This window comes from Phyllobates terribilis, unplaced genomic scaffold (genome assembly GCF_046119375.1).
Source record: "Phyllobates terribilis strain yellow unplaced genomic scaffold, ASM4611937v1 Scaffold_231__1_contigs__length_3143052, whole genome shotgun sequence".
Classification (NCBI taxonomy): domain Eukaryota; kingdom Metazoa; phylum Chordata; class Amphibia; order Anura; family Dendrobatidae; genus Phyllobates; species Phyllobates terribilis.
In genome coordinates, this window is record NW_027362991.1 from 21708 (window position 1) to 36421 (window position 14714).

General features: G+C 41.8%; 1 protein-coding gene across 1 annotated transcript in view; it reads right to left on the reverse strand.

Annotated features, from left to right (window-relative positions):
* Window positions 1–905: 905 nt before the first annotated feature.
* Window positions 906–14714, reverse strand: part of LOC141215206 (pyruvate carboxylase, mitochondrial-like) — a gene marked incomplete at its 3' end in the record, with an annotated part of 171211 nt that continues 157402 nt past the window's right edge. Inside the window, exon 9 of the mRNA XM_073665505.1 lies at window positions 906–1024. Coding sequence (XP_073521606.1) covers window positions 906–1024 — 119 coding nt within the window. The remainder of the gene's footprint in view (window positions 1025–14714) is intronic.

Consider the following 14714-nt stretch of genomic DNA (forward strand, 5'->3'; position numbering starts at 1 on the left):
CAAGTCTTTGGTATTCCCATAAGAATGAATGACGCAGCGGTGCTCTTGATCGACCACCACTCCTACATCTCGGAATCGTGAGGGTCCCGGTGGTTAGGAAGTTCTTCCCTATCCCAAAAACAGAGGACAACTTACAAAATCTGACAATACGCATTTAAAAGATCAAACTGATTAGTAAACCCAGGTCTGTGTTTGGGTTGCGCAAGTCAACAGTGTGAATTACAAGGAACGTTCTGCATTAAATGCACTTCTCATGGGTTTAATAATGCATGAAAAGTGCACTTAAAGTGTTCAGATGCCTGAGAAGACATTAATTCACTAACAGATCAATTGGAATTAAATGCTCTAGATAAAAATTTCCTTGTATGCTAATTACATGACATTTAACACTGAGATGTTAATCCGATTATGATCCCACACAAGGGCTACTCGGGTCGTGAGACCTGACAATTGTGGTGACACATTGCAACTTCGCATCTAATGATTGTCAACGGGATCAGGTTGTTATGACCCGCAGCCACATATTTCGCAAAAAGTCCTGTTGGATTTTTGACTGCAGGTCACGCATGACTGTGCACCCATATGCTTCGAAGCAAGTCGCGTGTGGCTAGTCAGGATCTACATTTTACTGCGGGCACAGCAGTAATAAGATCGGGTGCTACTTGTGTATCAGGAGACAAATGCAAATACATATATCAAAACCAGACTTAAGATATACAAGAAACTGTGCATACCAAAAGAAGGACATTTTATTAAAGGGGTTGTCTGGTTTACTTTAGAATTGAGCCGCAATGCTCATGCTCAACCTACGCCATTCCCCATCGGGCTGCAGAGTGTTGGGGAAACGTGCCTTACACGCCTATAGGTTAAAAGAAACTACCCGCCGAAAAAAAGAAAAAACTTACTCAGTTATCTCCTCCGTCACAGTGTGTTCCACCTGCAGTCGAGAGTTGACCTCGATGAAGTAATGTTTGCCATGTTTATCCACAAGGAACTCAACAGTACCTGCATTTTCATAGCCAACCTGCAGACAAAGAACACAGAGTATGAGCATAACCATTAAACTAAGTGTAGAAAACCTTGTAAACAGTCATTGTCCTAAGTCTGAGGTCATGGTCATTAGGACAATCAGAAGAGGGCTCGATGGGACAAAAGATAATTTTACAGCAATTACTCAAGGCCACTGGACAAAATCCGACTATGTAGTAGAATGAAAGTTCAAAATTGATTAAGTACTTCTCGAATCCGCTCTTTCTTCAATCCCAAGTCAACCCCAATTCTTGTACATTTCCTTATCAGATGCCAACTAGAATACTACATCTTAAAATCCTTCAATTCATCACCTCCTCGCCCTAGTTTTTCGATCTTCCCGTTCCTCTACTGCACTGCCAACGTCTGACTGAACCTATTCCTGATGCTGCGATAAAACTTGAGACATCTGTAGAATATTGATATTATATGCCACAAATGGATGACAGGTGTTGGACCGTCTTCCAGGACTCCAATGTATCAGGAGATTAGAAGTCAATTTTTACTACTCGTTGGCACTCCAGAAAGTAAAAGGTTATGGATGCAGCTCTGTCCATTGTGAGTGCTAAATTGACCAAGTGTTTTACTGCTTCAATAAAGTGACAATGAGGATTGCCACACACGGGCATGGCCACCTTTTCACCTTTGTTTACTCTTACTGGAAGGCCACAAAGTGTTCAGGAGGAGACCACCATTCTCTCCATGGATTCAGAGATGGCCACACGGTGCACCATTAATACTTAGCTATCCTGCTCCTGCCTAAACAAAACTCGTCTTCTCACAGACAAAGAATACATCCAAGAAGCCACCAGAGAGAAGAATATCGGTCATCAGAGGTTTGGGTGCAGAACAGATTGGCATTGTGGGACACATGTTGTGCACCCATGATCTACTGACCCTACTCTGTGCCAGTCATTCACTGGCTACGTATCACCAAGAGAATACTAATGACGACACGACTCTCTAAAACCGGTCCCACTTTATACAACTTTGCCTTAATCTCCCTTGTGGTCATCATGTGGTCCTCTTCTCTGCTTTTCTCTTCTTTAGTCTTCTATCCTCTGTATGACTCTCGTTAGCCCAAAAATAAGACCCCCCCCCCCCCTTGACCTTCATAACACCTTCCAAAGAGCAGCCTGAAAAGCCCCATTAACGACATGACTACTCTGCTTCTGATCTCACCCCTGCTCCTCCCAAAGATTATAAGCCCTCAGGGGCAAGGCACTTTTCGTCTGTATCAGTCTGTCATTCCATAACTCATGTCTTGTGTAGGTTTTTTTTTTGGCTCTTTATTTTATGCATTCAAACCCCTAGATATTTCTCTTGGAGCTAATGGCGCAATGAAATAAATAATCTACAAGAAAGGATGAAAATGTTTTTCCGACCGTGATTCTCTTATCCGATCTCAGAGATTAAGATTACTTTTTTTTCCCAGAAAGTAATGAATAGCCATAAAGGACACAGAGTGCTCATTCCCCTTGATCTATTCCTCATGCGGAGGGACAGACTCTTTAGGACTTGTGTTGCCGGCTGTCTGAGTTCAGCTATCCATACCCAAAATGAAAAGGTCACATGATTGTACTTGCCAGATCTGGAACCATGCCCAGACTAACAACTACAACGTAGCAAAAAGTTTAACATTTAGTTTGGCAGAGGAAGCGCAGTTTCTGTATTAAATCAGCAAATCCAAATGTATTAATTATAACATTCAAATAAAACCTGGGCAAATGTTATGCACATTACGGTAGGAATACACTGAATCATCGGTGATGCTTTATCGTCCGGTATTGTTGGATACTTTAGTCAACCCTTTCCATTTGTCCTCTCGAGCACAGCTGTGTTTTGGCATCTGTGGGTCACATTGGAGGTCCCCATTAGCTGTAATGGAGGTCTCAAACACTGGAAGATCTGACGCTTCACACACTTACGGAAGCTCAATCTACAAGGACAGCCGATCAACTTTGGATTCCAGCATTGGAACAACTCTCGATCAGCTCATTGTCAGGAAAAGGCACAACTAAACCCTGACTGGACACCAAAAAGTTGCGAATTGTGTCATCTTTGGTTGGGTAGGACTTGTTTTTCCAAACCATCATCTTGACCTTTTTGTTATATAGGGGGCATCATCCTGCTGAAAGAGACAACTGTCAGAGTAAAGCTGCCATGAAGGGGTGGATATGGTCTACAACTATGTCTAGAGTAGGTCACATCCACATGAATGTTAGGCTTTTCCAGCAGATCTAGAGTATCATATTGCCTCCACCAGCTCGTATTCTGGTGCCATCTCTTCCTCATGGCTGTCCACATGATGCAAATGCAAAAAAAAAAATGGCTTCTCAGACTGGGCAACCTTCTTTTGCTTTATGGCCAAGTTCTGATGCTCATGTGCACATTTAGACTCTTTCAAAGTTGGTTAGCATGGTCACTGACAGTTCTGTGGCTTTGAAGCTAGCTGCCATGCTGAATGTGTTTGTCCCACCAACCCATCAGCCGAACAAGGTTTCGATGGATCGCTTGGCTGGCAGCAAATCTCGGCCAGCTCTCATATATAGGAGCACTCATTCTGCAGAAGAACTATAGTTTCTCCAAAAAAGAGCTGCTGACTGATACGTCTTGCGGCGGCTTATCTCAGAACAACAATTTCAGCAGTCGATATTGGAAATGCCAGATTGATACCTCCCCATATACATTTTCTGGGGCCCCAATACAGAGAGAGTGTAGGCCAAACCTATCGATATCGGCAGGTTCGACCAACATTAGACTAATAGGTGTGGTGGCCCTTTGCTCCTCTGTAGGAGCAGACCAGAGACGTAAGCGTTCGATTCCAACGGCATGCATCAACGAGCCTTAGGAAGGACAACCGGTGAACCTGAGAACCTGAGACATAGTCATAGCTTTTCTAAGATCACTTTCAGATGGTACTACACTTACGAGAAGCAGTGTCACGTAGCCATCACAATATGACTTACGTCAAAGTCTCTAGGACCCTTGTACTTGCCAAATTATGCAACTTCCCAAAGACTAAACTGTTCACTTGTCTAATGTATTCCACCCCTTGACAAATGCCATTGTCACAAGATAATCAATGCTCCTCACTTCACTTATCAATGGTTTTAAGTTTACGGCTCATCTGAAAAAGGCTGGTGTGAAGACGCCATAAGACAATGATGAATCGCTTTGCTTCTGAGCTCAACTCACTGCACAGCTAACAAAACAGAGATATGTGCGGTAACAACTAGGTTTCATGGCTACTCGGGCACACCTGAGCAAGAATAATGTCATCGATACATGACATGATCCTAAAGGAGAATCAACGTAAATTTTATCAGCACCCAATGAAAAAATGAAATTCCGGACAGGTTGTTATGAGACGCATTGCCCCTATGATAACCACTATGACAACATTGAGCTGTCAGAGCACGATAGCAACAAGAATTAACATGAAAACCCAGAATATAATCTTCTGAGATGATAGCAGCTGATCAGACCCCCTACTGACGTTAGATTGATGACCTATCCCGATGGGAAAGTAGTGGACATTTCCTTGGTTATACAATTTTTAAACTCTTTCCTTTACATCAGGTTGAAAACAGAGAGTAAGCAGCCTAACCATTCAGGAGTTTATGGGCAATAGGTTATGTAAAAAAAAAATATTTTTTTTTAAATTGGGCTATATTACTAAAATGTTAACATTTCTACAGCCTCTATGAATCACAGTGCATTGGCAGCTTCTCTAAGGCAAAGTTCAGAAGAATGTAAAAAACAAGGCTGACAAACCAGCTGACTGTCAGATTCACAGTGATCACATTCTGCAGCCACGTATGTACAGTGAAACATAGAGGCTGTAGAAGCCAAACTGTTTTAAATTTTAAATGAAACCAGACTATAAAAAATATTTTAAACCAAAAACATGTATAAAAATAAAAAACAAATAAAATGAAAAATTGCTAGTTTTTTGTCTAATACTTTGCATTAAACTTTGATAGCATTGTACTGTCAAAATAAAATAAAATAAATACAATTAAAAAAAAAAAAGACTACAAATATATAGAAATAAAGTTTTCCCAGGAATATGGTGTTAAAAAAAAAAAAGCCAAGACTATGAAAAAAAAAAGAAAGTAGTTTTCTGTGGATATTGTGGAAATGAAGGTCACAGGTATTAAAAAAGAAAAATTGAGCGTTTGACTTCTACAGCCTCTATGAATCAGTGCATTGCCGGCTTCTCCAAGGCAAATATAAAACAAGGCTAACAAACCAGCTACCTGTCAGATTAATAGTCTCATTCTGCAGCCGCATATGTACAATGAAACATAGAGGCTGTAGAAGCCAAACTGTGTAAAATTTCAATTGAAACCCGATTATAAAAATTATTTAAAACCTAAAACATGTATACAAATGAAAAAAAAAAAAATTACATAAAATATATAGAATTGCCAACCTTGCATTTAACTTTAATAGCATTGTACTAATAAAATAAAAATAAACAGTAAAATAAAATAGGCCACAAAAATAATAACATTTTCCAGGAATATTGTGAAAGAAAAGAAAAAGGGAAATCTACTGACAAATATGTAATAAAAATTTCAATTCCATGAATATTAAGAAAAAATAAAAAGGGTTAAATATGAAAAAAAACTGAATATTTTGGCTTTTTTCTTTTTGTAAATCTAAGGAAAGGTCTCTTTAGAATATTTAACTTACAACCAATGCATATGGTCTCTCACGAACATATAACTAAATCTCAGAAGTGGTCCTGACTGTCGGGCAGGAGCGGAGCGCCGCTCTGGAGACTGTTCTGCTACCTTTACGACACCTTTCTTGGAAGTAGCTGCTGTTAGACAATAGCGATTCCCGCCGCTCCTTCATAATTTTTGAAATATCTGCGCCAAACATTGGCAGGAAACCTTTCCGCCTTACCAAACAGACAATATTTCTACGCCAGTAAAAATCGTGAAACCAAGAGATCAGGTGACAAAGCAGCATATGGCGAGTCAAACTGAGCTAGTACTAGTGCCGAGAAGACGCTAAAAGCCTCCGACGGCAGCTGTTGTCTTATTGTCGCTTCTAAAAAGGCAGAAAGTTACGATAAAACAAAAAGACCTGACCTCATTAATGTGCATTACACTGTGCGCCATTGGCTGGGCGCAGCGTCAGACAACTGTCACCTTAAATATTAATCTAATGCGGAGGTTTAACCTACAAGACTATCGAAGGAAAGCAAAGACTGGGGAAATCAAAAAACATGACAAACCTGCTGTTAATGAGTGGCTGAAGCAATGCAACAGAACGAAAGTCATTCCACAAATCCTGGGCTTAAAGCGTCCTTGTCCTGTCATACAAAACCTGTAGGGTTTTCTGTCCACATGCTCCAAAACAAAAAACATTAACTGTTTCACATACAGTCCTATATATTTAGAAAATGTCCCAATTCTCAAACACAGAATTTTACATCCACTCTTGGGTGTTTCCTCTACATGAACATTTTTCCAGCACTATAGGTGCAGGAACGACCTTTCCCGCACTTGTCAGCATGCACTGAGCCGGCCGTTGTAAAATAACTTCCCTGTTATGCCAGTGTGCAGTTAGGCAGACAGGAAAGTATGAGCAGAGTAAAAAAAAAATTTTGAGAGGGGTGCGGGTGGTTACGATAAATTTTAAGTTAAATTATATGAAGATTTATCACTTATTTATTAAAAATGAGAGAACAATTGAAAGTACATGGACCATCTAATGAGGTTCCTGTCACATTGTCCCTCCCCCGGTGTATAACATCCGGCCCCACTGCCCCCCCCCCCCCCCGGGTGTATAACATCCGGCCCCACTGCCCCCCCCCCCCCGGTGTATAACATCCGGCCCCCTGCCATGCCGTCTGCCTTTACCAGCATGACAGAATGGCCGGAGGTGCAGAGTTCACCGATACCAGCGCGGTCCTGTAATAGGAGCCACCGGGGTAACAAGTCTGTTCATGACCTTTCTTCCCTTCTAAATCTTCCCCTATCAGCTGTGAGTGATATTATTGAGAAGTGGAAGGAGCCGCAGCAGCTCAGCCACAAAGTGGAGACCCCATAACGTTACAGAGCGGGGGCTGAGTGCTGAGGAGCAGAGGGCAGAAAAGTCACCACCGCTCTGCTGACTCCATAACTGCAAAGTCCAAACCTCCTCTAGTATTAACAGCAGTACAAACACTGCGCCCCCGCCGGGAGCTTCATAGCTGAGCAGCTCCATGCAGCCGTAAATCACCAAGCACAATGCCGAGTGTCGGATGGAGTGATGTAAAGCTGCCACCACTGGACTCTGGAGCTGTGGAATTGTGTTCTGTGCAGTGACGGATCGCAGTGGTCTGTCTGGCATCTGATGGACGAGTCTGGGTTTGGTGAATACCAGGAGAACGATCCTGGATCACTTTGTGCCCGCTGTACAGTTTGGCGGAGGATAATGCTAAGAGCTTGTTTTTCGGGACTCGGTCTCAGCCTCTTAGTCCCAGTGTGGGGAAATCTTAATTCTTCAGCACAAGACATTTTGGACAATTGTAGCTTCACCATATCTCCACCTTGGGGTGGAGATATAGTGAACAGCCTCCCACCCACTCTACACCTGTTCAAATCAACCTAGACCTAAACATGGCCGATTAACCCTTCTCAGCACGCAGTGTGCTGGATCATTTTTCTAGAGATTATAATAGAGATATCTCTCTCTGTCTCTATATCTATCTATCTATCTGTCTCTATATCTATCTATCTATCTGTCTCTATATCTATCTATCTATCTGTCTCTATATCTATCTATCTATCTGTCTCTATATCTATCTATCTATCTGTCTCTATATCTATCTATCTATCTGTCTCTATATCTATCTATCTATCTGTCTCTATATCTATCTATCTGTCTGTCTCTATATCTATCTATCTGTCTGTCTCTATATCTATCTATCTGTCTCTATATCTATCTATCTATCTGTCTCTATATCTATCTATCTATTATCTATCTAGCCTTCTTTCTATCTATCTATCTATCTATCTGTCTCTATATCTATCTATCTATCTATCTATCTATCTATCTATTGCACGTTATTGGTGGAATTCTTCAGTGACCCCTAAGAAGTGGCACCAAACTGGAGCTTTAATATTAAAATATTCACAAAAAGAAAGTGTGCGCATAATAAACACCCGCACATTTACACGTCTCTTGATGCATATACAGGCGCAGCAGATCATTATGTGAAAAGACAGAGACAGGGACTTTGAAACTGAAACAAATGTGAGATGACAGGTGTTTCGACAGGGAACAAACTGCCTACTTCAAGGACACGAGGAGAACAGAAGTAAACAGTACAGTTAATAAACTTTACCCACCAAAACAAAAATGTAGCAAAAAAGGGCAATATATATCAATATATAGAACATATTTAGTCGGTGACTATTTCAGACACCCCATGATCCAATCCGTAGAGCGTGGCGAGGCACGTCCGCTACATTTATTGGTCAGTGATGCAGTAAAACAGTATATAAAGCAGCATTGTTCTCCGCGTGTCACCCAACAGGGGAAGCAGCAATTTTTTTTGACTGATCATTTTGACAAACTTGTCATTACTGTAAGGTTTGAAGCGACAGACTATTAGATCCCGTGTGATAGTCATTGTGCTTTTCAATATACAGACATGCTCGAAGAAATATTCTGCATTAAGTGCTTAAAAAGATGACATTTTCAATAGCAATCTTCTTGAAATAGGCCAAATCGTGCAGGAGCTATTGAGACGCTCCACACGGAGGGAACGCACAGTATGGAGATCCACATGCAGCAGGCATGTTTGGCTTCCTTATATCATTCCTAGAAGACGCATGTCGGTGACTCGAGAAGGATTCCAGAAAATACAAAAAGGGAGAGTTGGAAAATTAAAGGATCTAACTAATTCCCTCAGCTAGATGAGGAATAAAAAGTCACAAAAAAAAACCAAAAAACACACAACAATCACTACAAGGCAAGTTGGACACTTCCGATATTCACGACTCCAGAGCGGACCATTATGCCCCCAACCCTTCGGGGTTTCCTACCCCAAACTCAAAAATTAACGAAAAAAGTATAATAAAAAAAAATAAACTATTACACTTAACGTATAACATATACATACTACTGAAAAGTGATCCATACAGAAAAGAAAGTATGACCCTAGTAGAAGGCTTAGAGGTCAAAGTGAACATTTTAAGATTTTAGTATAATATATATATACAGATATACAGTTGTGCTCAAAAGTTTACATACCCCGGCAGAAGTTTTCCTTTCTTGGCCTTGTTTCAGAGAATATGAATGATAACAAGAAAAAAAAATTCTCCACTCATAGTTATTGGTTGGGTGAAGCCATTTATTGTCAAACTACTGTGTTTTCTCTTTTTAAATCTTAATGACAATCAAAAACAACTAACTAAGTGCACATACCCTGGTGATTTTAGCCTGATAACATGCACAGAATTTGACACAAATGGGTTTGAAAGGCTACTAAAGGTAACATCCTCACCTGTGACCTGTTTGCTTGTAATCAGTGTGTGTGTGTGTGCATAAAAGTTGAGCGAGTTTCTGGGATCCAGACAGACTCTTGCATCTTTCATCCAGTCACTGACATTTCTGGATTGTGAGTCATGGGGAAAGCAAAAGAATGGTCAACGGTTCTACGGTAAAAGGTAGTTGAACCGTATAACACAGGAAAGGGATACAAAAAAAATATCCAAGGAATTGATAATGCCAGTCAGCAGCATTCTTACTGTGATTAACAAATGGAAAATCAGGGGCTCTGTAAAAACCAAACCACGGTCAGGTAGACCAACAAAAATGCCGGCCACAACTGCCAGGAAAATGGTTTGGGATGCAAAGAAAAACCCACAAATAACATCAGCTGAATTTCAGGACTCTCTGAAAAGTAGCGGTGTGGCTGTTTCAAGATGCACAATAAAGAGGCACTTGAAGAAAAATGGGCTGCATGGTCGAGTCGCCAGAAGAAAGCCATTACTGCGCAAATGCCACAAAGTAGCTCACTTACAATACGCACAATACGTGAAATAGCACAGAGACAAGCCTCAAAACTTCTGGAACAAGGTAATTTGGAGTGATGAGACCAAAATTGAACTTTTGGCCACAACCATAAACGTTACATTTGGAGAGAAGTCAACAAGGCATATGATGAAAGGAACACCATTCCTACAGTAAAGCACGGAGGTGGATCGCTGATGTTTTGGGGTTGTGTGAGCTACAAAAAGCACAGGAAACTTGGTAAAAGTTGAAGGAAAGATGAATGCAGCACGTTATCAGCAAATACTGGAGGCAAATTTGCACTCATGAGCCCGGAAGCTGCGCATGGGACGTACTTGGACGTTTCAACATGACAACGATCCAAAACACAAGGCCAAGTCGACCTGTCATTGGCTACAGCAGAACAAAGTGAAGATTCTGGAGTGGCCATCTCAGTCTCCTGACCTCAATATCATTGAGCCACTCTGGGGAGATCTCAAGGGCGCAGTTCATGCTAGACAGCCCAGGAATTTACAGGAACTGGAGGCTTTTTGCCAAGAAGAATGGGCAGCTTTACTATCTGACAAAATAAAGAACCTCATCCACAACTACCACAAAAGACTTCAAGCTGTCATTGATGTTAGAGGGGGCAATACAAGGTATTAAGAACTGGGGTATGTGAACTTTTGAGCACAAATATAATAGAAGTGATATAAAAAATAAATCAACCCCCGAGAAAGAGCTTGGGCGAGAAAAAAACCGCGAGCAACAAAGAAAAAAAAAAAGAAAGAAAGAATGCGCACAAAAGAAAGTGAGCGAGAGCATGTGAAAGAAAAATAAAATGAAAGAGAGAAAAAGTGAACAGAGGGAGAAGAAATGAGGAGAGGAGTTGGCAGCACTTGACGGCAGAGCACTAACGGCATATTCACTCACGGTCACATGACAGGAGCTGCGCCCACAGGTAGTGCGGAGACCAGATCCGCAGGGGAGTGAGGGAAGAGGCCGAGAGGGGAGAAGATTACAGACTGAGGTTTTTGCACTGTTGGGTAATGTAATGATGTGCATTACCACAGAGATTTCCTTCAATCCGTTAGATAAACCCTTTTAACTTCTACATTTCGAGTTCCTTTCAAGAAACTTCTTAACTACGTAAATAAATTAGACAATTACACAACTTGGTCATTTACTTTGCGCATCAAATCCATCATCCAGCCCGAATAATAGGAGGCATCCGTAGACCCCAGTCTGAGACGTCATGTACGGATAGGAGCAAAAAAAAAAGTAAAAGGTTTCGTATATTTCGCTGTCAAGGAAATGTATGCTCCCAGTCATATTAGAAAAGAAAAAAAAAAAAACACATTCACAAAAGATGATTGAAAGTCTCCGCGAAAGTAACATTTATTATATTTACCGTGTACCGATAACTGCTCTTTTAGGAAAAATGAGCCCCTCCTGATAGCATTAGCCCTTATCCCGAGCAGCCGCTGTACGAGGAGCTGGATAAGCACTTTTCTAAAATATGTAAATTTTGCCTTTTTGTTCCCCGCTAGGAAGCTGCGGACTTGGGCAACGGGGAGCGAGCAGTAAGTGAATTATTAAGGCCGCAGTAGGGCACTGGCTGGATGGTACTTTACATGCGCGCCATGTGCCTTCCTGTTCACCCCTCAGGCAGATGGCAGGCTGCCCAAACAGAGCACGGAAAACACCAAACCAACGGGGAAAAAAAAAAGAAGAAGCAGCTCACTGCTCGGCTACAATCGGAGAAGAAAAGGTGAAGAATACCCTGTAATAAGGACGGAGATGATCATCCCTAATACACCGATCAGTAGGCAAATCATTACCATGTCGAAGGTCTTCTCCATTTCATACATTATCGTAAGCAGCAAAATGGGGCCAATCTATAGTTAACAAGACTTTACCTTTAACTTGCACCTCCACCGATATATTAAGCCCACCTAATAGCCACATTAGGTTTCTTGCCATGTCAGCAGCGGATGCATCGCTTGCCTTATCGCTGCACTAAATCGCAGCCCCCGTGGTTTTCATACGAGAGAAATCCACTTTGGAGTCAGGTTATTGCTAACTTATGCAGCTAAATCTTCCTGATAAAAACTGCTGTCGGGAAGCGCGACACCTGCAGTAATAAAAACATGAGCCGGCGGCGGGGGGGGTTATGTTGTACGCGTGCCACAAAGAATGTAAACTCACGGTGACCAGGGGGAATAGGAAATAGAAAGCGACATTGTTAATCGGGTCAGACCCAAAATGACCTGTTGCCTGTTCAACATTTAGCGTGTGACGGCAGGGAATGTACACGAAGCAGCTCTCCGAGGGGCTCCATCATCAGGTGTAGGCCAAAGGAGGGTCTCTTTTGATCTCAGTCTGTCCGGTACATCATCAGGTAAAGGCCAAAGGAGGGTCTCTTGATCTCCGTCTGGCAGGCACATCATCAGGTGAAGGCCATTGGAGGGTCTCTTGATCTCCGTCTGGCCGGTAAATCATCAGGTGAAAGCTAAAGGAGGGTCTCTTGATCTCCGTCTGGCACTGGCAGGTACATCATAAGGTGAAGGACATTGGAGGGTCTCTTGATCTCCATCTCGCAGCTACATCAGGTGTAGGCCATTGGAGGGTCTCTTGATCTCCGTCTGGCAGGTACATCATCAGGTGAAGGCCATTGGAGGGTCTCGATCTCTGTCTGGCCAGTAAATCATCAGGTGAAGGACATTGGAGGGTCTCTTGATCTCCGTCTGGCCAGTAAATCATCAGGTGAAGGACATTGGAGGGTCTCTTGATCTCCGTCTGGCAGGTACATCATCAGGTGAAGGCCATTGGAGGGTCTCTTGATCTCCGTCTGGCAGGTACATCATCAGGTGAAGGCCATTGGAGGGTCTCTTGATCTCCGTCTGGCAGGTACATCATCAGGTGAAGGACATTGGAGGGTCTCTTGATCTCCGTCTGGCAGGTACATCATCAGGTGAAGGCCAAAAAGGAGTTGTTGTTTTTTTGTTTGTTTTTGTTTAATCTCCATCTGGCCGGTATATTCAAATAGATTACAAAAAAAGGTACGGAATAGTAAAGTAGATTATGCTATTGATTCAGCATTAAAAGGAGATGTCCAGAATTCATTTTTATTCATAGGCTTGAGGATGTTGAAAATCACAAGTACAGCTATGCTCACCCTCCGCAAGACTGCTGCTGCATAGGTTTTAGTTGAGGTTACAAAAGAACGCAATACATTCACTGGGTTCAGTGGTGACGTCACTAACAAGCTGAGCACAGTGATTGGCTGCAGCAGTCACACGTGCTGAAGTTGTGATGTCACTGCTGCAGCCTGTGTTCAAAGACTGGAGCAGCGGCAGAGAGTCAGAACTGGATTTGTTTCTGTAGGTTGCTTATTCCATATTTGCAAGCCTTCTGATAATGCTTTAAAATAAAAGTATAAGCTAACATGGGAACCTTTGAGTGATGGATGCCACTGTATGGTATTTGTCATAGGCATTCAGTAAAAACCCAATATAGGATACTAAATAATCATTTTTATTTCTATGATAGTTAGATTAGTGAGTTGTGTTGATAGGCTAGTCTAAAGAAATGTGGTTTCAGGTCACACTTGAAACTGTAGATGCTGGCAATTAACTGGATTGTCTGGGGTAGTGCATTCCAAAAAACTGGTGCAGCACGAGAGAAGTCCTGGAGATGAGAATGGGAGGTTGGGATTATAGAGGATATTTAGTCTATGCCCCTAGAAGAGTTGCACTGCGAGGGGAAACACTATTGAAGATGTCTGTGTCCAGTTGCTGTACTCCAAACTCTTTAGCACGGCTGCCATTATCCTTGACTTATAGTGAAAAAAAAAAAAAAAAAAAAAAAGATCCATAATACAAATACACAATTTTTGAGCTTCCGCCGCACAACGCTGGACAAGAGATACATCTATACTTCTACAATGTGCAAATAATCAACTGTTTTATTATATAGAATTTTTAAAAGGGAGACTATCCAAAATGTGCATGTAAAATCTAATACTGGCAGCTCCTGATTGACAAGGTTTAAAGTACAAAACCAACGCATTTCATATCTGAACTGGACACTTCATCAGATATGGCTGAAATCCATTAAAAACTTACATCATGAGCTTTTCATGACATATCTATTATATAGATGGCATTCTAGCCTATGAGAAAATGGAAGCCTAATAGTGGCATCGGTCAGCCAAACGCAATAATGGCATCCGTCTAACCAATACATCACATTAGATGAAAAAAGTTTGCGACATATCCATTAAATTCAACCAGTGACGGATGCCAGTGTAAGGCGGCCTCAGTTTAAAATATACGCTGGACCCCTTTTACTGTTGTAAAAATGGAGACAATCATCGGAGCCTTACCTAGAAATTCCTACAATGGAGATCCAATGCTCTAGTTATAAACAGTAAGTTTTTCCTATTAAAGCCACAAATCACCCCTAGTTCTAAAACGAGGCGTGTGCCAGAATTTTTGGAGAGGACTCTCCGATGTAGGGACCAGTTTGGACAAAAGACACATATAGAGATATGTAAGTGATGCGGTGAATGCAAACAATTAATACATAATGGGCAGCCGAAGTGACAGGAAGCAGCAGGTGCAGGTCTCTGATCAGCGGGATTGGAAAATTGGCTTGAAATTTCCCCTGTGACTGACTACAAG